This window comes from Pristiophorus japonicus, chromosome 4, assembly GCF_044704955.1.
Source record: "Pristiophorus japonicus isolate sPriJap1 chromosome 4, sPriJap1.hap1, whole genome shotgun sequence".
NCBI classification, from domain to species: Eukaryota; Metazoa; Chordata; class Chondrichthyes; family Pristiophoridae; genus Pristiophorus; species Pristiophorus japonicus.
Window position 1 is genome coordinate 174363685 of NC_091980.1, and position 27641 is coordinate 174391325.

Consider the following 27641-nt stretch of genomic DNA (forward strand, 5'->3'; position numbering starts at 1 on the left):
TCCAGGCGATCAAAGCTGTCCAGGAGATCACCCTGGCCGTATTCGATTCCCTGAAGTACTTACCATTGTATCTGTGCCAGCCAACAAGGGGTTATCCAATCTAATCCCAATTACCAGCTCTAGGTCTGTAACCCTGCAGGTTTCGGCACTTCAAATGCCCATGGAGTGAGTTCCAGACCCCCACAACCCTCTGCGTGAAGAAGCTTTCTCTCAAATCCCCTCTGCACCTTCCACCAACTACCTTAAAACTATGCCCTCTTGTAATAGACCCCTCCACCAAGGGAAATAGGATCTTGCTATCCACTATATCCAAGTCCCTCAAAATTTTATACACCTCAATGAGGTCTCCTCTCAGCCTCCTCTGTTCCAATGAGAACAAACTCAGCCCTGCCAATCTGTCCTCAAAGCTAAGATTCTCCATTCCAGGCAGCATCTTAGTAAATCTCCTTTGCACCCTCTCTAGTGTAATCACGTCCTTCCTATAATACGGCGAACAGAACTGCACGCATTATTCCAGCTGTGGCCTAACCAGAGTATTATACAATTTAAGCATAACCTCCCTGCTTTTGTATTCTATGCCTCGGCCAATAAAGGCCAGTATTCCATATGCCTTCTTAACCACCTTATCCACCTGGCCTGCTACTTTCAGGGATCTGTGGACAAACACTCCAAGGTCCCTTTGTCATTCTACACTTCTAAGTGGCCTACCGTTTAATGCGTAGACCCTTTCCTTATTAGCCCTCCCCAAGTGCATTACCTCACACTTCACCGAATTAAATTCCATTTGCCACTGTTCTGCCCACCTGACCAATAGATTGATACCCTCCTGCTGTTCATGACTTTCCTCTTCATTATCAACCACACAGCCAATTTTAGTGTCGTCTGCAAACTTCTTAATCATACTTCCTATATTCAAATCTAAATCGTTGATATCTACCACAAAAAGCAAGGGTCCCAGTTCTGAGTCCTGCAGAACCCCACTGGAAACATCCTTCCAGTCACAAAAACATCCATCAACCATTACCCTTTGCTTCCTACCTCTAAGCCAATTTTGGATCCAACTTGCCACTTTGCCCTGGATCCCATGGGCTTTAACCTTCGTGACCAGTCTACCTTGTGGGACCTTATCAAAAGCTTTGCTAAAGTCCCTATACACTACATTGTATGCACTACCCTCATCGACCCTCTTGGTTACCTCCTCAAAAAATTCAATCAGGTTAGTCAAACACGATCTTTCCTTAACAAATCCGTGCTGACTGTCCCTAATTAATCCTTGCCTTTCTAAATGTAGATTTATCCTGTCTTTCAGGATTTTTTCCAATAATTTTCCCACCACTGAGGTTAGGCTGACAGGCCTGTAATTAATTGGCCTATCCCTTTCTCCCTTCTTAAACAAGGCTACCACATTAACAGTCCTCCAATCCTCCGGCACCGTGCCCAAATCCAAAGAGGACTGGAAAATGATGGACAAGGTCTCTGCTAGTTTCTCTTTTACTTCGCTCAACAGCCTGGGATGCATTTCATCCGGGCCTGGGGACTTATCTACTTTCAAAGCTGCTAAACCCCTTAATACTTCCTCTCTCACTATGTTTATTTCAGCCAGAATTTCACACTCCTCCTCGATAGCAGTATCTGCATTGCCCCTTTCCTTTGTAAAAACAGATGTAAAGTATTCGTTAAGAGCCTTACCAACATCCACACACAGATTACCTCATGGTCTCTAATAGGCCCTACCCTTTCTTTAGTTATCCTCTTGCTCTTAATATCTTTATAGAACATCTTTGGGTTTTCCTTAATTTTACTTGCCAAGAATTTTTCATGCTCTCCCTTAACATTCCTAATATCCTTTTTAATTTTAACTCTGAACTTTCTATATTCCTCCAAAGATTCTACAGTATAGGATATAAGCGTCCTTTTTTTTCTTTATCCTCCCCTGTAAGTCCCTAGACACCCAGGGGGCTCTAGAATTGTTATTCCCACCCTTTTTCTTTAAGGGCACATGTTTCCCCTCCGGATCTCCTGCTTGAACACCTCCCACTGTTCCAATACTGATTTACTTACAAGTAGCTGTTTCCAGTCCACTGTGGCCAAATCACTTCTCAACTTAGCAAAGTTAGCTTTTCCCCCATTTTGGGACTTTTATTCCTGGTCTATCCTTGTCCTTGAATCTGACTGAATTATGGTCACTGGCACCCAAGTGCTCTCCCTGATACCCCTTTCACTTGCCCAGCTTCATTCCCCAAAACTAAATCCAAAATCGCCCCCTCTCATGTTGGGCTTGTTACATACTGACTAAAAAAGTTCTCTTGAATGCATTTTAAGAATTCTGCACCCTCTATACCCTTCACACTATATTTGTCCCAATCAATATTAGGATAGTTAAAATCCCCTACTATTACTGCCCTATGGTTTTTGGACTTCACAGAAATTTACCGACATATTTGCTCTCCAACTGCCTTCCACTGTTTGGGGGTCTATGATATACGTCCAGCATTGTGATCGCCCCTTTTTTATTTTTCAATTCGACCCATATGACCTCATTTGATGATCCCTCTCATCCCTACTCACCACTGTAATAGTTTCTTTAATCAATACTGCGACTCCCCCCCCCCACCCTTTTTTTACCCCCTCTCTGTCCTGTAACCAGGAATAATAAGGTGTGGGACTATTACTGAATGTGGAATTGGGGTTGCTTTCACTGGTACTGCATCGGATGAGTCGATCCCAGACAGCCCGAGCAGAAAGGGATTCTCTGGGTTGCCTCCTCCCTTCTGCTTCTTCCTCTTCCTCTTCCACTTCCTTCTCCTCCTCCTCAGCTGGTCGCCCTGTGCATGGGGGCAAGGGCTGTGCCCTCATGATGGTGAGGTTGTGGAGCATGCAGCAGACCACCACGAATCTTGAGACGCATTCTGGTGACTACTGCAGAGCTCCTCCAGAGCAGTCCAGGCAGTGGAAGCGTTGTTTGAGGACGCCAATGGTCTGCTCCATCAGATTCCGTGTGGCAACATAGCTCTCATTGTACGCATGCTACCCACATGTGGTTGGATTGCGGAGCAAAGTCATGAGCCAGGTGGTCAAGGGATAGCCCTTGTCACCCAGTAGCCACCCTCTGTTTGTCTTGGTGGTTCAAAGACTGAGGGAACAGTGGACTGGCACAGAATAAAAGCATCCAGACTTTTGCCAGCATACCGGGTATTCACTGTGCTGAGCATGGTCGCACACCAACTGCACATTCAGCGAGTGGTAACCTTTGCCGTTGCGGTACATCTCAGCATTTAGATGCGGTGCCCGCAAAGCCACGTGCGTGCAGTCAATGGCAACCTGCACCTTGGGGAAGCCCTCTATCCTGACAAAGCTACATACACACTCTGCCTACTTCTCTCTAGTCAGAGAGAAGACAACGAAGTCCCCTCTCCTGGCATAGAGAGCGTCTGTCACTTCTCTTGGCAGCAGTGGACGGCGAACTGGGAGCTGTTACAGATGTCTCCTGCTCCCGCCTGGAAGAATCCCAATGCAAGGAAATTCAGGACCACGGTCACCTTCACAGCCCCTGTCAGCGCTGTCCTTGCTCTGGAGTGAGGTGGCAAGTCTGGTTGCAAGAGATGACAGAGTCCTGTGAGCACCTCCGTCATAAAACGCAGAGGCCTCACACACTGCTCCTGGCTCAGGCTGAGGTAAGGGAATTGCTCTTGGAAGACTCTAGGTGGGTAAGGCCTCCTGCTGACAGCCCTTCTCCCCCTCCTCCTCCCCCTGCGAGCAGCTCACTGTCATGCTGCAAGCCGAGGGGGATGACAACTCGAGCACCCATGACTGGGAGCAAGTGGTCTGACCAGAACCCTTCTCCACTTGCAGTACCATTCCCTGTCACTTCACCAACTTTAAACAACTCTGGAAAGCTCCAAACAGTTCCGCAAACTTGCACACAGCCAATAGGAATCAGTCAGCAACTGATCTGAGAGTGGTTGCTGATCCCTTTAAATATTGCTGGTGAGGGGTCCTTGCTGCTGCTGAACGCATGATCAGCTGTGTGAGGTTAAGACAGGGTAGTAGTTCCAGGGTTGAGGACGAAGAGCATCCGGGAGGGCGCTGAGCACCTCGAGTCTCGTCGCCGAGAGCATACCGAAACCAAGCGCAGGCAGCGGAAGGAGCGTGCGGCAAACCAGGCTCCCTACCCACCCTTTCCCTCAACCACTGTCTGTCCCACCTGTGGCAGAGACTGTAATTCCCATATTGGATTGTACAGCCACCTGAGAACTCACTTTTAAAGTGGAAGCAAATCTTCCTCGATTTCGAGGGACTGCCTATGATGATGATGATGGCAGCGATGGCATCAAATCAACATCACCCATTAATTGACGTCACGATCTGCCTACCCTACATACTTCGGGTGCACTGACGCTAATGCCCTCAGCAGCATTGTGGGCACGCAGCTCAGACGCCATTTTCAACCCAAAGCAACACCTCTATTGCCCAAACAACGGGTGCTACGCATTCGAATATTTAGTCCATATAATCATACAGCACAGAAGGAGGCCATTCGGCCCATCGTGCCTGTGCCGGCTCTTTGAAAGAGCTCTCCAATTAGTCCTACGCTCCTGCTCTTTCCCCATAGCCCCTGTAAGTGTTTCCCTTTTCAAGTTTATATCCAATTCCCTTCTGAAAGTTACGATTGAATCTGCTTCCTACATCCTTTCAGGCTGTGGATTTCAGATCATAACAACTCGCTGTGTAAAAAATGCACCTCCTCTCTCCCCCCTCTGCCCCCCCCCCCCATCCTCTCTCCCCCCTCCGCCACCCCCACACCATCCCATCTGCTACTTTTGCCAATTCTAAATCTCTGTCCTTTGGTTACTAACACTCCTACCAGTGGAAACAGTTTCTCCCTATCTACTCTATCAAAATGCCTTATCATTTTGAACACCTCTAATAAATTTCTCCATAACTTTCTCTGCTCCAAGGAGAATAATTCCAACTTCTCCAGCTGGCTTGGGCAGGAGCATTATCAGGCGGCCCTGAGGAGGGGGTTATCACAGAGGTCGCTGTAATGTATTTGCTTCATGGGTTCTTTGCTTAAAAATTCATAGCAACACATTGCTATTAACAACTAGTTGGTTTATTAGCAAAGATTTAACAATCACACTACACATTACCAGTTCATCCACCAGGCTCACAACCACCTGACTCATCGTGAATCCCCCGAACCCAACAGGCTGGGGTTTTATTGAGTCTTCTGAACATCATGTAACTGGCTAAGCCACTCCCAACTCAACAGCTCTACAACTATTTTAATTGTGAAACAAAAATAAACATTAAATCAAGTGCCCTCTGATTAAAAAAAAGTGGGGGGGGGAGGGAGGACAGTCCAAACACTTTCCAAGTGCCCTTTTTTTTTGTTTTTTTTTAGGGCAGTAAAAGCATACAAATTGTACAAGTGCCCCGTGGCTAAAAGGGGGGACACTAAAACCCGGCACAATAAACAAATTAAACTTTAAATATATAAAATCAAATTAAAATTTGGTTGCCGGGGGTGATAATGCACTCCAGTCCCTCCGGCGCCCACCTCTCGCGGAAGGCCGCGAGCGTACCGGTGGACACCGCGTGCTCCATCTCCAAGGACACCCTGGCTCGGATGTAGGCACGGAAGAGAGGCAGGCAGTCGGGCTGAACGACCCCCTCTACCACCCGCTGCCTGGACCGGCTGATGGCCCCCTTGGCCATGCCCAGGAGCAGTCGTACGAGGACCCTCCGCACAGGGTGCCCAAAGATCAGGAGTGTGGGACTGAAGTGCAACCAGAATTTGAGGAGCAGCCCCTTCAAATATTGGAATAGGGGCTGCAACCTCACTCATTCCATAGAAACATGGAACACGGACTCTTCCAGACCGCAGAAATTGCAGGCGGCCTGGGAGTCTGTGAACCAACTTAAAAACTTATTGCACGGGACTGCTCCGTGCACCACCCTCCAGGCCAAGTCCCCAATAAATAGTGGGAGGACTCCCACGTAGAGTGCACTACACTGGGGACCCTCACCTCCTCTGGACAGCAAGATGGTGCTCCATGGCGTGTCCGGACGGCAGATAAGGATGGCAAAGTGGAGAGTGTGCAGGAGCAGCCCGTACAGGAAACCCCTCCGCGCAGAACTGAAAGGTACGGAGGGGATTTCCCCGAGGAGGCTCAAGTTGCGAGGCGCCGGCTCCCGAGGGAGGTTTCTGGGCTTGGCGCCGATGAGGAATTCCGTCTGGACGGGAGTCAGTTCGGACGGGATCTCCCCACGTGCTTGAGCCTCCTCGACACACCTAATGGAATCAGGGCCCAGTACTGTTTTTAGTGACTCATGGCATCGGCCGCACAGCTTAGGCGCCGTGCCAGCACGTCTGGCGCCATCCAGCCCGCTCCTCCGCCATCGAGCAGGTCCCTGACCCTGGTCACCTCGCCAGCCACAGCCTTCTCGTCCGACTGCCATCTAAAACCACGGTCGTGGAGGTACGGATTCCCGAGCAGCGGCTCCTGCAGGACAGCCGCCACTCCAGACGGTGGAGAGCTGCGCTTGGTGGTGACTCTATTCCAGATCCTGATCAGTTCCTGGTAAAAGACAGGCAGCCCCTGCATGGCGGTCCTGACACTCTCCAGGCTCACAAACAGGAGCTGCGTGTCGTAATTGAGGCTGTACTGCTGGCGGAAGAAATATGTCGCCAGCGTACGCCACCTAGGAGGGGGCTCAACGTAGAGGCGTCTCTGCAGGGTCTGAAGATGGAAAGTCACATCAACAACTCTGCAACTCTTTTGTAGCAAAACATAAATAAACATTAAATCCAGTGCCCCCTGATCTTGGGAACACCACAAACAGTAAACAAGTGCCTTTTTGTTTTTGTTTTTTTTTGTGGGTTTTTTTGTGTTTTTTTTTGGCACTAAAACATACAATACAAGTGCCCCCTATAAAAGGGGAGGGGGACACTAAAACCCGGCAATTAAATCAAATTAAACTTTAAACATATAAAATCAAATTAAAATTTGGTTGCCGGGGGTGATGATGCACTCCAGTCCCTCTGGGGCCCACCTCTCGCGGAAGGCCGCGAGCGTACCGGTGGACACCGCGTGCTCCATCTCTAAGGACACCCTGGCTCGGATGTACGCGCGGAAGAGAGGCAGGCTGTTGGGCTGAACGACCCCCTCGACCGCCCGCTGCCTGGACCGGCTGATGGCACCCTTGGCCGTGCCCAGGAGCAGTCCTACGAGGAGGCCCTCGGACCTACCCGCTCCCCTCCGCACAGGGTGCCCAAAGATCAGGAGTGTGGGACTGAAGTGCAGCTAGAATTTCAGGACCAGCCCCTTTAAATAATGAAACAGGGGCTGCAACCTCGCATATTCTATAAAAACATGGAACACGGACTCTTCCAGATCGCAGAAATTGCAGGCGGCCTGGGACCCCGTGAACCAGCTTAAAAATTTATTGCATGGGACTGCTCCGTGCACCACTCTCCAGGCCAAGTCCCTGATAAATAGTGGGAGGACTCCCACGTCGAGTGCACTCCATCGGGGACCCCCACCTCCTCCGGACAGCAAGATGTTGCACCATGGCGTGTCCGGACAGCAGACGAGGATGGCAAGGTGGAGAGTGTGCAGGAGCAGCCCGTACAGGAAACCCCTCCGCGCAGAACTGAAAGGCACGGAGGGGATTTCCCCGAGGCGGCTCAAGTTGTGAGGCGCCGGCTCCCGAGGGAGGTATCGGGGTTTGGCGCCGATGAGGAATTCCGTCCGGATGGGGGTCAGTTTGGACGGGATCTCCCCACATGCTTGAGCCTTCTCGATTCACCTAATGGAGTCAGGGCCCAGCGCTGTTTTTAGCGACTCAATGGCATCGGCTGCGCGGCGGACGTCAGCCAAATTTAGGCGCCGTGCCAGCACGTCTGGCACCATCCAGCCCGCTCCTCCGCCATCGAGCAGGTCCCTGACCCTGGTCACCTCGCTAGCCACAGCCCTCTCGTCCGACTGCCACCTAAAACCTCGGTCGTGGAGGTACGGATTCCGTAGCAGTGGCTCCTGCAGGACAGCCGTCACTCCAGACGGTGGAGAGCTGCGCTTGGTGGAGACTCTGTTCCAGATCCTGATGAGTTTCTGGTAAAAGACAGGCAGCCCCTGCATGGCGGTCCTGACACCCTCCAGGCTCACAAACAGGAGCTGCGTGTCGTAGTTGAGGCTGTACTGCTGGCGGAAGAAATATGTCGCCAGCGCACTCCACCTAGGAGGGAGCTCGACGTAGAGGTGTCTCTGCAGGGTCTGAAGGCGGAAAGTCACACCAACAACTCTACAACTCTTTTGGAGAAAAACATAATTAATTAAATCAAGTGCCCCCTAATCTGGGGGATACTCCAACCACTTATCAATGCCCTTTTTTTTTGTTTTTTGTGAGGTTTCTTTTTGGGGCACTAAAAGCATAAATATATACAAGTGCCCCCTATAAAAGGGGAGGGGGACACTAAAACCGGCAATTAAAACAAATTAGACTTTAAAACATATAAAATCTAATTAAAATTTGGTTGCCGGGGGTGACAATGCACTCCAGTCCCTCCGGCGCCCACCTCTCGCGGAAGGCCGTGAGTGTACCGGTGGACACCGCGTGCCAACAACTCTACAACTCTTTTGGAATAAACAAAATAAATATTAAATCAAGTGCCCCCCGATCTGGGGGCCACTCCAGACACTTTTCAACTGCCCCTTTTTTAATGTTTTTTTTTGTTTTTTGTGGGTTTTTTTGTGATTTTTTTTGGGCATAAAATCATATATTTTGCAAGTGCCCCCTATAAAAGGAGAGGGGGACACTAAAACCTGGCAATTAAAACAAATTAAACTTTAAAACATATAAAATCAAATAAAAATTTGGTTGCCGGTGGTGACGATGCACTCCAGCCCCTCCGGCGCCCACCTCTCGCGAAAGGCCGTGAGCGTACCGGTGGACACCACGTGCCAACAATTCTACAACCCTGTGAGAATACTGATAGGTGCAAACATTACAGTTGGGATTATCGGGGGGGGGGGGGGCGCAGAAGCCCAAATAATACTTGTGGAAGCCGGAGGAGTTCCTACTAGCTCCTCAAAAAAATAATTTTAACCTAACTGTTTGTGGTCCTCTTCAGCTGTGTCGCCCGGTAAAACTGAGCGGAACATATAAGGTGCAAGCTCCACCCAGTTAGCTCCCGAAATGGTAATCTGTACGTTATGGGACCCTGATTTGCATATGACAATGGCCTGAGGTATTGTACGGTTTTGGCAGAGGATGACTGAGGCTTGATAGCCCTTGATGTGCTCCAGCCAGGTCAGGTAATCGATGGTTAATCTGTATTGCTCCAGATGCAAATCAGCATCCCTTGGACCTAGGAAGTATTGATTGGGCCCATACCCGGGAGATTGACCAGAATGGGCAAAATTAAAGGTTTTACTAGGAACAAGGGCTTCAGAAGTGGGTGTGAGGGAATGGTTTAAGGCTTTACTCTGGTGAATAGCGGGGCGGGGAGGGGTTTGTTGTACAGAGGCTAGGTAGTTGAGATTTAGAGAGTGCAGTTGTAAATGATTTGGGGGAGTCTTTGTTCTATGGACTGACATGGAAAGAGGTGGGTTTCGAAGTGGGGGGAAAGGGAGTTGGAGGGCGTGGGGAGGTGTCTGATGAGGGATACAAGGAAGTGGTCAGAGATGTTTGAGGTCATGAGAGTAGAGAGGTGATGGGAGAAACTTTGATGGTCTTGTGAAATCAAGCTCCAGTAGCAGATCAGCTCAAGAAGTTGTAGGCATAATAACCTTCTGTTAATTGCTGATTGGTGGATGGGAAATCATGGGGAGCCAAGCTTGCGGTATCCTGACATGCACTGCCGGTGGCTAAGACTCCACAATGAGCCCACGTATTCACCAAGACGTTTTCTGTTTGGCTAAATAGCTGAAATGTGTCTTGCGAACAAGGTCCATTTTACAACACGCCTTCATATGAGCAACCCTAACCTAGCATTTGTTCACTTTTGCTTCTTAGGGCTCTTGGTCATGGAGCATTTGGTGAAGTGTATGAGGGGCATGTGGTTGGAATTGGTGGCGAGTCTGTCCCTTTACAAGTGGCAATCAAGGTTAGTAATGGACTTTTCCAAAATTATTACTTTTGTTATAGGTCACTCACTGATGTCCTCCAGTCATAAGAGTGGGCTATTGGGCAGCCACCTTCTCCATTGGATTGCAAACAGTTTGACCTATAATCTCCTCCATGGCCACTGTCCTTGGTCATGGGGGAGAAGGGTGTTAATCTACCAACTTTGTGCAGGAAAGGGTGTAACTCAATTTAAATGAATGAATGGAAAATCAGGGGCCTCAGGCCTACAATACTACAATATTCCCAACCAGCGTTCCCTGCTCATCACTGGGAGCATCCAATCAGGGATCTTCAGATCCTATGACGACTCTGATTGGATTTTCTCCACTGCCATTATATTACAGCCACTGAACAGGAATGGTAAGAAATGTTCTTCTTCCTGTGTGGTGATCCACCTGATTTCTTTTCTTTGCAGCATTGGAACTTTGAGCTCCACTTAGCTCAATGTCTGAGCCATGTTGAGCAGGGACATGTTGAGCGTAGCTCCTTCTCAGTGGTGTGGGGGGGGGGGGGGGTGGTTAAGGGGCGGATGTTCTGGTGATAGAATTGAGGTTAGAAATTCATGTCCTTACTGCCACTCCATAATGCCATGAAATGGCAAGAAAATGGCGGCCGCCGCTCTTTCGCGAGCTGGTGGTGGGTCCTGCAGCAGCCACCATATTGCTCTCCCCTTTTGCGCTGCTGGTAACTGGCAGCGCCCTGGAAAAAAAATGGCGGAATGGTGACGTCAATCGGCATGCAACACCGACTTAACGTCACCAACGCGACCCTAGTGCTGAATTCAGCGCTGCATCCTAAGCACACCGGGTTAACCTGCGGTGCAAGCAGGCTGACAGCGGTAATGTCTGAAACTCTAAAAGGGACACACACATCACGCAGGTAAGTTTGAATTTAAGGGTTTGGGCTGGATTTTATTTTATTTTATTGAAGTGGTGGCTTGCTGCAATAGATGTGAAAAGTTTTTAAAGTTGTAGGGAGTGCTGCTGGCGCTTGCAAGAACTTGGATGGTAAATGAAGGCCTTTGAGAAGACAGAACATGCTGTGACTACTCAGCAGGTCAGGCAACATCCGAGGAGAGAAAAATTGAGTTCACGTCTCAGGTGAAGATGTTGCCTGACCAGCTGAGTTTTTCCAGCATTTTATGCTGTCATCTCACATTTATAGCATCCGCTTGCAGAGGAAAGAGGAAGATGCAGAAGAGAAGGAATCAAATGTAAGGATGCATCCCAGACAGCCCCTTTGTGGCGGGGATATCCGGAATGGAAACATCTGCCTGAGATCCCATTGTCTGGACAGGCTGTATTTCTTGGGTGTGTGAAATGAGAAGGGTGCAGTTGTGCTGATGGGAGTGCGGGAAGAAAAGTATTTCATTAGCTGTGAAGTGCTTTAAGACGTCATGAGGCTGTGAAAGGTGCTAAATTAATGCAATTCTTCTTGTGCATCGTCAGTTTAGGGATTGGGTCATATTCAGCAGCTAATTGTTTGTTTGTCTTAAACACTGACCCATACCTGCACCCGCCACGAGCAAATTTGCATAGGGTAAATATGATCAGAAAGTTAAACACTTGGCTCAAATATTGGTGTGGGAGAAATGGTTTTGGTTCCTGGGACACTGACACCAGTACTGGGGTAAGGGGGAGCTGTTCTGTTGGGACGGGCTCCACTTAGACTGTGCTGGGACTAGGGTCCTGGTGAATCGAATAACTAGGGCTGTAGAGAAGGCTTTAAACTAATTAGTGCAAGGGGAGGATTCAGGTGAGCGAAAATTTAAAAAGTCAAAGAATAAGGAGAAGGAGAGGGTTGCATTGGGGAAATGAAAACCAGAGCGTGCCAAGAAGGGGCAGAATGTAAAAACAGAAAAGTGAATTTGAAAGTGGGGTCAAAGCAGGAAAAAAATGGTAAAAAGACAAATTTAAAAGCTCTTTATCTGAATGCACACAGCATTCAAAACAAATAGATGAGTTGGCGGCACAAATAGATACAAATGGATCTGATCTGATAGCCATTACAGAGACATGGTTACAAGGTGACCAAGGCTGGGAACTAAATATTCAGGGGTATTTGACAATTTGGAAGGACACACAGAAAGGAAAAGGAGGTGGGGTAGCACTGTTAATAAACGATGAGATCAGTGCGTTAATGAGAAACGATATTGGCTCAGAAGATCAAGATGTTGAATCAGTTTGGGTGGAGATAAGGAATAATAAGTGGGAAAAGTCGCTGGGGGGCGTAGTCTGTAGGCCCCATAACAGTAGCTACACTTTTGGATGGAGCATAAATCAAGAAATGATGGAGGCTTGTAAAAAGGAACGGCAATAATCATGAGCGATTTTAACTTTCATATTCATTGGACAAAATAAATTGGCCAAGGTAACCTTGAGGAAGAGTTCATAGAGTGTATCCAGGATAGTTTCCTTGAACAATATGTTGCAGAACCAACCAGGAAGCAGGCTTTCTTAGATCTGGTACTGTGCAATGAGACAGGATTAATAAACGATCTCCTAGTAAAGGATCCGCTTGAAATGAGTGTCCATAACATGGTTGAATTTAAAATTCAGTTGGAGGGTGAGAAAGTTGGACAAACCAATGTCCTAAGCTTAAATAAAGGAGACTACAAAGGTATGAAGGCAGAGTTGGCTAAAGTGGACTGGGAAAATAGATTAAAGAGTGGAACGGTTGATGAGCAGTGGCAGAAATTTAAAGAGATTTATCATAACTCTCAACAAAAATATATCCCAATGAGAAGGAAAGGATGTAAGAGAAGGGATAACCATCCGTGGCTAACTAAGGAAATAAGGGATGGTATCAAATTGAAAAATAAGGGCATACAATGTGGCCAGAGGATTGGGAAACATTTAAAAGCCAGCAAAGAACGACTAAAAAAATAATAGAGACAGAAGATAGATTATGAAAGTAAACTAGCACAAAATATAAAAACACATCGTAAGAATTTCTACATCTACATAAAAAGGAAAAGAATGGCTAAAGTAAATGTTGGTCCCCTAGAGGATGAAACATAGAAACATAGAAAATAGGTGCAGGAGTAGGCCATTCAGCCTTTCGAGCCTGCACCACCATTCAATAATATCATGGCTGATCATTCCCTCAGTACCCCTTTCCTGCTTTCTCTCCATACCCCTTGATCCCCTTAGCCGTAAGGGCCATATCTAACTCCCTCTTGAATATATCCAATGAACTGGCATCAACAACTCTCGGCGGTAGGGAATTCCACAGGTTAACAACTTTCTGAGTGAAGAAGTTTCTCCTCATCTCAGTCCTAAATGGCCTGCCCCTTATCCTAAGACTGTGTCCCCTTGTCTGGACTTCCCCATCATCGGGAACATTCTTCCCGCATCTAACCTGTCCAGTCCCGTCAGAATCTTATAAGTTTCTATGAGATCCCCTCTCATCCTTCTAAACTCCAGTGTATAAAGGCCCAGTTGATCCAGTCTCTCCTCATATGTCAGTCCTGCCATCCCAGGAATCAGTCTGGTGAACCTTCGCTGCACTCCCTCAATAGCAAGAGCGTCCTTCCTCAGATTAGGAGACCAAAACTGAACACAATATTCCAGGTGAGGCCTCACCAAAGCCCTGTACAACTGCAGTAAAACCTCCCTGCTCCTATACTCAAATCTCCTAGCTATGAAGGCCAACATACCATATGCCTTCTTCATCACCTGCTGAACCTGCATGCCAACTTTCAATGACTGATGAACCATGACACCCAGGTCTCGTTGCACCTCCCGTTTTCCTAATCTGCCGCCATTCAGATAATATTCTGCCTTCGTGTTTTTGCCCCCCAAAGTGGATAACCTCACATTTATCCACATTATACTGCATCTGCCATGCATTTGCCCACTCACCTAACCTGTCCAAGTCACCCTGCAGCCTTTTAGCGTCCTCCTCACAGCTCACACCGCCACCCAGTTTAGTGTCATCTGCAAACTTGGAGATATTACACTCAATTCCTTCATCTAAATCATTAATATATATTGTAAAGAGCTGGGGTCCCAGCACTGAGCCCTGTGGCACCCCACTAGTCACTGCCTGCCATTCTGAAAAGGACCCGTTTATCCCGACTCTCTGCTTCCTGTCTGCCAACCAGTTCTCTAACCACGTCAGTATATTACCCCCAATATCATGTGCTTTGATTTTGCACACCAATCTCTTGTGTGCGACCTTGTCAAAAGCTTTTTGAAAGTCCAAATACACCACATCCACTGGTTCTCCCTTGCCCACTCTACTAGTTACATCCTCAAAAAATTCCAGAAGATTTGTCAAGCATGATTTCCCTTTCATAAATCTATGCTGACTTGGACTGATCCTGTCACTGCTTTCCAAATGTGCTGCTATTTCAGCTTTAATAATTGATTCCAACATTTTCCCCACTACTGATGTCAGGCTAACCGGTCTATAATTACCTGTTTTCTCTCTCCCTCCTTTTTTTAAACAGTGAGTGGTGTTACATTAGCTACCCTCCAGTCCATAGGAACTGATCCAGATTCGATAGACTGTTGGAAAATGATCACCATTGCATCCACTATTTCTATGACCACTTCCTTAAGTACTCTGGGATGCAGACGATCAGGCCCCAGGGATTTATCGGGCTTCAATCCCATCAATTTCCCTAACACAATTTCCCGCTTTATAATGATATCCTTCAGTTCCTCCTTCTCACTAGACCCTCGGTCCCCGAATATTTCCAGAAGGTTATTTGTGTCTTCCTTTGTGAAAACAGAACCAAACTATTTGTTTAACTGGTCCGCCATTTCTTTGTTCCCCATTGTAAATTCACCTGAATCTGACTGCAAGGGACCTACATTTGTTTTCACTAATCTTTTTCTCTTCACATATCTATAGAAGCTATTGCAGTTAGTTTTTATATTGCCAGCAAGCTTCCTCTCATACTCTATTTTCCCCCTCCTAATTAAACCCTTTGTTCTCCCCTGCTGTATTACAAAATTCTCCTGTCCTCAGGTTTGCTGCTTTTTCTGGCCAATTTATATGCCTCTTCCTTGGATTTAACACTATCCTTAATTTCCATTGTTAGCCACGGTTGAGCCACCTGCCCCGTTTTATTTTTACTCCAGACAGGGATGCACAATTGTTGAAGTTCATCCATGTGATCTTTAAATGTTTGCCATTGCCTATCCACCGACAACCCTTTAAGTATTACTCGCCAGTCTATTCTAGCCAATTCACATCTCATACCATCGAAGTTACCTTTCCCCAAGTTCTGGACCCTAGTCTCTGAATTAGCTGTGTCACTCTCCAGCTTAATAAAGAATTCTACCATATTATGGTCACTCTTCCCCAAGGGGCCTCGCACAACAAGATTGTTAATTAGTCCTTTCTCATTACACATCACTCAGTCTAGGATGGCCATATTGGTCGAGAAAACTATCCCTAATACACTCCAGGAAATCCTCCTCCACCGCATTGCTACCAGCTTGGTTAGCCCAATCAATATGTAGATTGAAGTCGCCCATGATAACTGCTGTACCTTTATTGCACTCATCCCTAATTTCTTGTTTGATGCTGTCCCCATCTTCATTACTACTGTTTGGTGGTCTGTACACAATTCCCACTAGCGTTTTCTGCCCTTTGGTATTCCATAGCTCCACCCATACCGATTCCACATCATCCAAGCTAATGTCCTTCCTTACTATTGCATTAATTTCCTCTTTAACTAGCAACGCTACCCCATCTCCTTTTCCTTTCTGTCTATCCTTCCTAAATGTTGAATACCCCTGGATGTTGAGTTCCCAGCCTTGGTCGCCCTGGAGCCATGTCTCCGTGATGCCAATTACGTCATATCCGTTAACTGCTATCTGCGCAATTAATTCGTCCATCTTATTCCGAATATTCCTCGTATTGAGGCACAGAGCCTTCAGGCTTGTCTTTTTAAAATCCTTTGCCTCTTTAGGATTTTTCTGTAATGTGGCCCTTTTTGCTTTTTGCCTTGGGTTTCTCTGCCCTCCACTTTTACTTTTCTTCTTTCTATCTTTTGCTTATGTCCCCATTCTACTTCCCTCTGTCTCCCTGCATAGGTTCCCATCCCCCTGCCATATTAGTTTAACCCCTCCCCAACAGCACTAGCAAACACTCCCCCAAGGACATTGGTTCCAGTCCTGCTCAGGTGCAGATCGTCCAGTTTGTACTGGTCCCACCTTCCCCAGAACTGGTTCCAATGTCCCAGGAATTTGAATCACTCCCTTCTGCACCATTCCTCAAGCCACGTATTCATCTGAGCTATCCTGTGATTCCTACTCTGACTAGCACGTGGCACTGGTAGCAAGCCTGAGATTACTACTTTTGAGGTCCTACTTTTTAATTTAGCTCCTAGCTCCCTAAATTTGTCTTGTAGGACCTCATCCCGTTTTTTACCTATATGCACCATGACAACTGGCTGTTTTCCCTCCCCCTTCAAAATGTCCTGCACCTGCTCTGAGACATCTTTGACCCTGGGAGGCAGCATACCATCCTGGAGTCTCGGTTGCGGCCGCAGAAACGTCTATCTATTCCCCTTACAATAGAATCCCCTATCACTATAGCTCTCCCACTCTTTTTCCTGCCCTCCTGTGCAGCAGAGCCACCCATGGTGCCATGGACTTGACTGCTCCTGCCCTCCCCTGATGAGTCATCCCCCTCAACAGTACCCAAAGCGGTGTATCTGTTTTGCAGGGGGATGACCGCAGGGGACCCCTACATTACCTTCCTTCCACTGCTCTTCCTGTTGGTCACCCATCCCCTATCTGGCTGTGTAACCTTTACCTGCAGTAAGACCAACTCAATAAACGTGCTATTCACGACATCCTCAGCATCGCGCATGCTCCAAAGTGAATCCACCTGCAGCTCCAGTGCCGCAATACGGTCTGTCGGGTGCTGCAGCCGGATACACTTCCCGCATATGTAGTCGTCAGGGACACTGGAAGCGCCCTGACTTTCCACATAGTACAGGAGGAGCATAGCATGTGTCCGAGCTCTCCTGCTATGACTTAACCCCTGGATTAATTTAATTTGGCAACAATAATGCTAAAGGTTACTTACTGATAAAGAAAAGAAAAAATGAGACTGGGAAATTAATAATGGGGAACCGAGAAATGGCAGAGACTTTGAACAAATATTTTGTATCAGTCTTCACGGTAGAAGACACTAAAAACATCCCAATAGGGGATAATCAATGGGCTGTAGGGAGGGTGGAACTTAAGACAATCACTATCACTAAAGAAGTAGTACTCGGTAAAATAATGGGAATAAAGATGGACAAGTCCCCTGGACCTGGCTTACATCCTAGGGTCCTAAAAGAAGTGGCTGCAGAGAAAACGGATGCATTGGTTGTAATCTACCAAAATTCCCTGGATTCTGGGGAGATCCCAGCGGTTTGGAAAACCGCAAATGTAACGCCCCTATTTAAAAAAGGAGAGAGACAGAAAGCAGGAAACTATAAACCAGTTAGTCTAACATCTGTCGTTGGGAAAATGCTGGAGTCCATTATTAAGGAAGCAGTAGCAAGACATTTGGAAAAACATAATTCAATCAAGCAGAGACAGCATCGTTTTATGAAAGGGAAATCATGTTTGACAAATTTGCTGGAGTTCTTTGAGGATGTAACGAGCAGGGTGGATAAGGGGAAACCAGTGGATGTGGTGTATTTGGATTTCCAGAAAACATTCGATAAGGTGCCACATAAAAGGTTACTGCACAAGATAAAAGTTCACAGGGTTGGAGGTAATATATCAGCATGGATTGAAAAAACAGAGAGTCGGGATAAACAGGTCATTTTCTGGTTGGCAAACAGTAACTAGTGGGATGCCGCAGGAATCAGTGATGGGGCCTCAACTATTTACAATCTATATTAATGACTTGGATGAAGGGACTGAGTGTAATGTAACCAAGTTTGCTGATGATACAAAAATGGGTGGGAAAGCAAATTGCGTGGAGGACACAAAAAATCTGAAAAGGTATATAGGCAGGCTAAGTGAGTGGGCAAAAATTTGGCAGATGGAGTATAATGTGGGAAAATGTGAGGTTATCCACTTTGGCAGAAAAAATAGAAAAACAAATTATAATTTAAATGGAGAAAAATTGCAAAGTACTTCAGTACAAAGGGACCTGGGGGTCCTTGTGCATGAAACACAAAAAGTGAGTATGCAGGTACAGCAAGTAATCAGGAAGGCAAATGGAATGTTGGCCTTTATTGCAAGGGGGGATGGAGTATAAAAGCAGAGAAGTCCTGCTACAGCTGTAAAGGTATTGGTGAGGCCACACCTGGAGTACTGCGTGCAGTTTTAGTCTCCGTATTTAAGGAATATACTTGCATTGGAGGCTGTTCAGAGAAGGTTCACTCGATTGATTCCAGAGATGAGGGGGTTGACTTATGAAGATAGGTTGAGTAGGTTTTGCCTGTACTCATTGGAGTTCAGAAGAATGAAAGGTGATCTTATCGAAACATATAAGAGAATGAGGGGCTCGACAAGGTGGATGCAGGGAGGATATTTCCACTCATAGGGGAAACTAAAACTAGGGGACATAGTCTCAGAATAAGGGGCCGCCCATTTAAAATTGAGATGAGGAGGAATTTCTTCTCTGAGGGTTGTAAATCTGTGGACTTCTCTGCCCCAGAGAGCTGTGGAGGCTGGGTCATTGAATATATTTAAGGCAGAAATAGACAGATGTTTGAGCGATAAGGGAATAAAGGGTTATGGGGAGCTTGCAGGGAAGTGGAGCTGAGTCTATGTTCAGATCAGCCATGATCTTATTAAATGGCAGAGCAGGCTCGAGGGGCCAGGTGGCCTACTCCTGCTCCTATTTCTTTTGTTCTTATGTTCTTGTATTCTTTAGTGAAGTATTCATAGTAGTTTGCTACCATTTACAGACTCTTCCAGAGATCTGCTCCGAACAAGATGAAATGGATTTCTTGATGGAGGCTTTAATTATCAGGTAACAGCAACAGTTCTAATCTCTTGCTCTCTGATCCCTTGAAGATTGAAAGCACATTGCTCAACATTTTATCATGATACTACTAACAGATCATAAACATCAGTCCAGGGGAACTGGGATGAAAGGGTAAATTCAAGGGGCAATGGTCATACACTCAGGCCTAGAGTCTTTTTTCCCCATCCCCAACCTGTGCTCACAACTAGTCAGAGAGCATACTGCGAGTGCCAATTAATTGAATGCACCCATGGGAACATAGGAACAGGAGGAGGCCATTCAGCCCCTCGAGCCTGCTCCATCATTCAATGAGATCATAGCTGATCTGCAACCTAACTCCATAAGCATTAATACCATTGGTTAACAGAAAGCTAACAATCTCCGATTTAAAATTAAAAGTTAATCTAGCATAATTTGCCATTTGCGGAAGTGTGTTCCAAGCTTCTACCACCCTTTGTGTAGATGTGTTTCCTAATTTCACTCCTGAAAGTGCTGGCTCTAATTATTAGACTATGCCCCCTTGTCCTCGAATCCCCAACCAGCGGAAATAGATTCTCTCTATTACCCTATCTGTTCTCCTTCATATCTTGAAAACTTTGATCAGCTCACCCCTTAATCTGCTAAATTCCAGGGAATACAACCCTAATTTATGTAATCTCTCCTCGCAACTTAACCCTTGGAGTCCGGGTATCATTCTGCAAAACCTACGCTGCACTCCCTCCAAGGTCAATATATCCTTCCTGAGTTGTGTTGCCCAGAACTGCTCACAGTACTCCAGATGTGATCTACCCTCCCATCTTCACAGAATAAGCTTACCTATCAAACTTCCCTTCCTCTTACAAGCTACAGACATTTAACCCCTCCCTAATTTTATTTTATTCTATAACTTGACCACAACTTGATTTATCCGATTGTCTCTCCTGCTCTTTCCTTGGCAGAAACCCCTCATCACAGGTCTTGTACTTTAACCAGCCTGGCTGGTGCCCTTGATGTGGGTCTAGCACCTTGACCAGACTGACTGGCCTGGCCAAACTTACTACAGAGAACTAACAAAATGGCCTCCACTAACCTCACAGTGGAGCAACTGATGAAGGCACAAGATGAACAGAAGCCCCTTGTTTATAATATAGTCCAGTCCTCTGCTAACTTGTGCAAAACAGTGAGATTGAGGGAAACACTTGCCCAAGTAGTCTACCGGAGGTTAATCCATCCCCAATTGTGATAAATATGAATAGTTTGGAGATGAAGGACAAGGCATTGGCTACAAGCATGGTCAGTCTAGATGATACGAAGCTAGCATTAAAAATATTCCAGGCCAGATTGTAAGTGTCCCGAATTGCACGCCAGTGCTGCTCCTAATCAATATTGTGGACCAGTATTCTTCATCTGTGAATAATATTCCAGCAGAGTTATACATACCAACATAGAAAGCTAACAGACGCTGAGTAACAGCTTCAAAAAAGCTGACTGCTCTGAAGCAGTTCTGAATATAGGCCTGTGACATGTGAAGGTAAAGAGTTAGGCTGAGGGTGTAGTGGGACATGGGCTTATCACAACCTAGGTTTCAGGTAAACCCAACATCCCCTCACTTCCATTGTATTACACAAAAGCACAGTTAGTAGTAGTGGTGAATGCTAAAGGCAGGAGGATCATTTTGCGGGGGTATCCTCTCGCAGAACATCTCCATTTTGACATCTGATTTGGTACCATGTATTTGCATTTTGGAGCCTATTATAATTCTGAGTGAGAATGTCAGTACAGCTTTTTTTAAAATGAAGTAAAACACATCCTCCTGCAAATCCGACTTGCTGTTTCATTTCCACAAACCACAAGAACTAGAATCATCGGTGGAGAAATTGGCTTGGTTTGCGGCTCTCGTTGACACCTGTGGAGGGCGGTAAGGGGGGCTAAGTGGTTACTGTCCGGGTGTGACAATCTCACTGACGCCCGCGAACTTCCCTGGCGGGTTTGCGTTAGTGTTAATGTATGCCACCTCGCTCTCTTGCACCCCGTAGATCGCGACAACATCTGGTGTGCAGCGCCCTGTTACCGCCCCGGATGTGATATTCACGTCCACCCCCTGCAGCATCGCCGGGGGTCAACAACGGCAGCTGCAGGAGGTGTTGTCACCTCAGCTGGCTGCTTGGGGAGTGATATTTAAAGGCGGTGGTGATCAGTTGGGGCAAAATGTATTTATCTCCCCATTCTGGTGCCTCCTGATTTCTTTTGCCCCCACGATTGCTCAGCTCTGCACTCTCTTAGAGAGCTTGGGGCTGCTATGTGCATAGCACAGTCACCATCCCCCACCAGACATAGCCTGAGGATTCCTTCAACACAGCATTGGCCCTTCCCTTTAAGGGCGGGAAGGAGCCTGTAAAACCAGCAGTGCTGCCTCCAACATTGCTCAGCGCTCTGCCGACATCACCCCTCTCCCTTTAATGCTCTAAAGGATGTGGTAGCGTTTGATTTAGAGCTGCACCTCCCTCTTGGAGCACTATAGCGGAAGTTCCCGGCAGCAGCAAATCTTTTTCACCCGGTGATACTTTTGCGCTCCCTGAAAAGTTAGCGTCCCAAATGGGGCACTATGCAATTTCGAGCTCATAGAATCTTACAGCACAGAAGGAGGCCATTTGGCCCATTATGCCCATGCCGGCTCTTTGAAAGAACTATCCAATTAGTCCCACTCCCACTCCCCTGCTCTTTACCCAAAGCCATGCAAATGTTTCCTTTTCAAGTATTTATCCAATTCCCTTTTGAAAGTTATTACGAAATCTGCTTCCACCACCTTTTCAGGCAGTGCATTGCAGATCATAACAACTCACTGCGTAAAAAATGTCTCCTCATCTTCCCTGGCTCTTTTGCGAATTAGCTTAAGTCTGTGTCCTCTCATTACTGACCCACCTCCCAGTGGAAACAGTTGTAGGCAGAGAGTTCTTATTCAGGAGTGTTGTGTACGTAAATAAACAGACTAACTGCAACAGAAGAAATGTAACTAACTGTGTCCTTTATAGCAACTCTCAAAATGGTGGCCCAAACCAGCATGAACCAGCATGTTTACAGCAGTGTGTGAATAGCTCCCGTAGGGTCCTAATGCCTGTCTAGTGAGCTGCAACAAACAAATAGAGTATGAACACAACATATTTCTCCCCTTCTGAAAACACAGTCTATGAACAGACAAAGTCCTTGAGATAGCCAGGCCATTACTGATGCGCTGAGACCGGCGTGGAGCTTGTGGTGTTTGATCGAGGTGTTTGGTTGGGAAACAGAACGGTGCCTCTGTTCCATCCTGCTGGTCTGTCGGCCTGTGAGTTGGGATCAGTCTACGAGCGTTCCATCGAGTTCCATCATTGAGCTCGTAGGTGTGAGGGCTGAACTTTCGCCCGTTCTGTTTTGGAGGCGAAAGTGAAGATGCGAGCTTATGACTACGGTTTGGGCGCTTAGTTTTGACCCAATCTCCATTTGTAGGTTCAGGCTTTTGAGCGCGTCGTTTTCTGTCAGTGTACAACTTCGCTTTTCATTGGCGTTCCGAAATCTGGGATGCGAGTGTGGTTTGGCTGGGGATTTGAGAATGTCCAGTAGCCAGCGAAGATTCTGCCCAATCATGAGCTCAGCAGGTGTCTTCCCCGTTAGCGAGTGCTTTGTCGAACAGTATGTGCGGAGAATGGTTTGAACCACTTCGTCGAATGTTTGGCCTGCTGCGAGGTTGGCTTTCAAACCCTCTTTGATAACACGGTTAAATCGCTCAATATCTCCGTTGCTTTGAGGATTGTACCGAGCAGTGAGGCGACACTTGATAACATGATGAGTGAGGAAATCCACAAACTGGTCAGAAACAAACTGTGGTCCATTGTCAGTGATTATGACCTCTGGGAGACCCCACTTCGTGAACATACGCTGCAGAATAGTGATGATTGTTGATGAGGTCACTGAACTTATTGTAGTGATTTCTGGCCATTTGGAATGCAGGTCATGTACTACATCAGGGGAACGCTGGTGCTGTGGAGTTGCTTCAACTGCACCGAAGATATCCAACTGAAGTTGTTGCCATGGTCTTTGTGACCATGGAATGGGCTTCATTGGTGCTGGTCAGATGTTTGTGGCCTTTTCGCTCAGACTGCATGCTTCGCTTCTCCTCGAAGCGAATGTCAATCCCAGTCCACCATACTGAATCGCGACATCTCTGCTTCATGCGGACAATTCCAGGTCGACTTGGGAATTACTGTTCTATCACCACAAGCTAGGCAGCCATCGTTCCAAACCGAAAATTCATCGTGAAGTCTGCCACCCCACGTTAAAAAAATTCACACACAGGCATCTCCCACCCTTCAGGATGTAGTTCGGGTCCTTCATTGAAACACCTGTGAACTCGCCCTTTTTTTGTCGTGGAAGCAAGTCAACCTCATTTTGAGGGACCACCTATGATTAGATGCGAGCAAGTGCTTCGCGTTCCCCTGTAGAGTATTTACATTCTGCAGATGAGAGCTTGCGAGAGGTGAAGGCTACTGGGCATTCCAGGCCGTCAATCCATTGCGAGAGCACAGCACCCATAGCGGTGCCTGATGCATCCGTGGTGACGTACATAGTGGTACCCGGATCAAAGTGCGTGAGGATAGGAGGGGATGTGATTTTCTCCTTAAGCGTGGTGACTGCCTGAGCCTGGGAATCTGTCCATTCCCCAGGGATGTCCTTGTGCAGCAACTTGCGATGTGGTTCGGCAATGTGCGCGTAGTGTGGGACGAACTTCAGATAGAAGTTGCAAGTGCCGAGGAATGATGAAAGTTCTTTGACGCTGGTAGCCTCCTGTATTTGCTGGATCACGTCAATGGTGTCAAGCGCCTTGTGCTATAACTCTGTAGCCCAGAAAGTTTATTTCTCCAGCAGCGAATGTACACTTATCGGCATTAAGTGTAATGTTATGTGTAGCAAGTCTAGTCATAACTGCGTGAAGTCGCTGGTCATGTTCTTTCTTTGTCCATCCATGGATGACGATATCATCAAGCAGATTGAGGGCTCCCTCTATGCCTGCTAGCATAGTACTAACAATCTTCTGAAATGCACTTGGTGCAGAAGATAGTCTGTAGGGCATGTGTTGATACTGATACAGACCATCATGTGTCGTGAATGCGTGAGCGGTTTGCTGTCCTCCGCTAGGGGTATTTGCAGGTAATTGTGGTGCATGTCGAGTTTTGTGAAAACTATTGAGCCGTGGAATTCTGAAGACAGTTCGTCGATGGTAGGAAGAGGGTACTTGTCGGGGTTGATGGCCTTGTTGACCTCTTTCAGGTTGACGCATAGGCGGATCTCCCCATTTTTATGCCAAGCAATGACTATGTTTTGAAATTTGAGTCGCATTAATTCTGCGGATACTTGATCGCGAACTGCGAATGGGAGACGGTGAAGTTGCTGTGTAACCGGTTTGACGGAAGGATCAACGCGGGGACAATGGTCGAATTTTGCTATCACTCCAAACCCTGTGAAGATTGAGGGATACTGTTTGTCAAAGTCCACCATGTACACAGGTGTGCCGGTTGGGTCATAAACTTTGAACCCAAGTTTGTCAAAAAGGTCAACACCCATGAGGCTTCATCCCTTCGCGACATGAAAGGAAACATTCTCCAATGTTATGTCCTTGTAGTATATCAGGACAGATATGACCCCAAGTACCTCACTTTTGGAGTTGGAGTACACATGTAGAGTGGAAGTTGCGGGCTGCAGTTGACAGTGAGTGAAGTGGGTTTTGTACACAGCCTCGCTCAATATGGAGACTTTGGCTCCAAGGTCAATGAGGAGGCAGCAGGGCGTGCCGTCAATGTTTACATCACAGTCGTTGAATTTTCCCGAACCGATGTGCGAAATATCACTAACAGTGTAAACCATACTGGGTTTATCACTATCGGGGTTGTCCACATGTCGAATATGCTGCGATGAGCGACAGACACCAGCAAAATGGTTCGTTTTATCACATGCAGAGCATTTCTTCCCACTTGCAGGGCAGTTAGGACTCTTTGCTGAGTGTGATTTGTCCCCATAGTTAAAGCAGTGGAAGTTAGTCCCGTGATCCGAAGTGGGTGGCTTATTACTAGCCCTGGGTCTCTGCTGTGATTTCCGCTTTGGACGAACGCCTTGCACATGGGCTGTAACTGCATCGGAAAGCGCTGATTCGATTTGGATGGCAAAATGAGTTGCTTTATTCAAGGTCAATTTGTCATCCTCTATTAGCAAGCATTCCCGAACGTGGGGGATCGTTGTTTTCTCAAGAATTTGACCCTTGATCATTTCCTCTGTGACTGCTCCAAAGTTACATGTAGCGACCAGCTCAGTTAATGAAATGATATACTGTTTGATTGGTTCACCGTTCCCTTGCCCCCTTTGATGAAATTTGTATCTCTCCATCATGATACTTTTTTTTGATCCAAAATATTTCTCGGACACTTACCGCTTTGTCGTAGGACTCCGTGTCTTTGATTTGGCCAAAGAAGCATTGGCCTTCGGTGCCGAGGCAGTGGACAAGTATTGCACAGCAGCAAGCTGGTATTACGTTGTCGCTGTCTAACCCACTCGCTGTGATGTACATAGAAAAGCTTTTTATCCATCTTGGCCACGGGATTGGAGGGCCCCGGGTGCGGAGAGGAAAGCCGGGGGGTAGGTAGATTAATTTGATTCATCCTCGTCGCCAAATTATGTTGTGTACGTAAATAAACAGACTAACTGAAACAGGAGTAATGTAACTTACTGTGTCCTTTATAGCAACTCTCCAAATGGTGTCCCAAAACCAGCATGAACCAGCATGTTTACAGCAGTGGGTGAATAGCTCCCGCAGGGTCCTAATGCCCGTCTAGTGAGCTGTAACAAACAAATAGAGTATGAACACAACAAGGAGCCCATCTACATTTTCTACAGAAACAATCCATACAAAAATAATAAATTCCGTCTGGATTAAAATTCCAGTGAAGGTACAATTCTTTCCTCCCGTTATTCCAAGATGCCGACTATGTTAAATATTTTGCTTATCGTCATTAATCTATTGATGTTTCTTTGCTATTCAGCAGTCTTTGTATTTTGACGATATATTTTATTCCCTGTTTTTTTTTTAACAGCAAGTTTAACCATCAGAACATTGTGCGCTGTATTGGTGTGAGTCTCCAGGCTCTGCCTCGATTTATCCTTCTGGAACTTATGACTGGAGGAGACATGAAGACTTTTCTCAGAGAAAACAGGCCAAAAGCTGTAAGCACAAAAGTGAACATTCGTAACATTTCTCGTGTGGTGCCCCACAATGTAGCAGAGCCAAGAAGCAGGGATCAGATTAGTTCCAGGCTTAAACAACAGATAGATCGACACAAATATAGGCATTTTCTTTGACAGCACCTCCCAAACCCGCGACCTCTGCTACCTAGAAGGACAAGGGCAGCAGGCACATGGGAACACCACCACCTCCAAGTTCCTCTCCAAATCACACACCATCCTGACTTGGAAATATATCACTGATCCTTCATCGTGGTTGGGTTAAATCCTGGAACTCCCTCCCTAACAGCACTGTAGGAGAACCTTCACCACACGGACTGCAGTGTTTCAAGAAGGCAGCTCACCACCACCTTCTCAAGGGCAATTAGGGATGGGCAATAAATGCTGGCCTTGCCCACAACCCACGAGCAAATAAAAAAATAATAGGCAGTTAATATATACACGCAGCGAATCAACTGCCCCTTATGGGACACATTCCATTAAAGCCTTTCTGCCAAAGACTTTATATGTTGAACAAGCCAACGTGTTAAGATCAAACAGGTTCTCCACATATGCTCGGCAGTAGTGCATAAGATGCCCATAGGAACAGGCCATTCGGCCACTTGAAGCTGTTCCACCATTCAATTAGATCATACCCAATCTGTATTTCAATTTCATTTACCTGCCATTGCTCCATATCCCTTCATAGTCTTATCCAACAAAAAAAGCCCTCGCTCTCAGTTTTGAAAGCTCCAAATTATCAAAGCTTCTTCAGCCTTTTGATGGAGAGAGTTCCAGATTTCTACTAACCTTTGTGTGGAAAAAGTGCTTCCTGATCTCCCTCCTGAACAACCTAGCTCAAATTTTAAGATAATGGCCCCTCATTGTTGATTCCCCAACAAAAATAAATGTCCCTTTATTAAATATATATTTATGTGATAACAGTTTGATGGTGATTCTGCAGACGGGATGTTTCAGAGATGATGGCCCTGATAGTCCTTACTACTAGGGGGATCAATGGGTATGGCGAGAAAGCAGGAATGGGGTACTGAAGTTGCATGTTCAGCCATGAACTCATTGAATGGCGGTGCAGGCTCGAAGGGCCGAATGGCCTACTTCTGCACCTATTTTCTATGTTTCTATGTTTCTATATTGGTGGGGAGGAGGGGAGGGTGCGTGGGAGGCCAGAAAGGTTTAGAAGAACCCAGCAATGCCGGGGCCGCGGAGGTCCCGCCGATTTGAATGGTAGGACCTCTTTAACCTCTTGCAGCTCCGTTTCCCATCCGGCTGCCGGCCAAATGGACAGTCTGGCCGGTGGTCCCCGGCACTGGGAGAAAGATCCAGTGGGCAAT

At 46.7% G+C, this 27641-nt stretch overlaps 1 protein-coding gene across 1 annotated transcript in view; it reads left to right on the forward strand.

Annotated features, from left to right (window-relative positions):
* ltk (leukocyte receptor tyrosine kinase) overlaps positions 1 to 27641 on the forward strand; it is a 124496-nt gene that overhangs the window by 72579 nt on the left and 24276 nt on the right. Inside the window, exons 13-15 of the mRNA XM_070877875.1 lie at positions 10018 to 10108; positions 19007 to 19071; positions 26163 to 26292. Coding sequence (XP_070733976.1) covers positions 10018 to 10108; positions 19007 to 19071; positions 26163 to 26292 — 286 coding nt within the window. The remainder of the gene's footprint in view (positions 1 to 10017; positions 10109 to 19006; positions 19072 to 26162; positions 26293 to 27641) is intronic.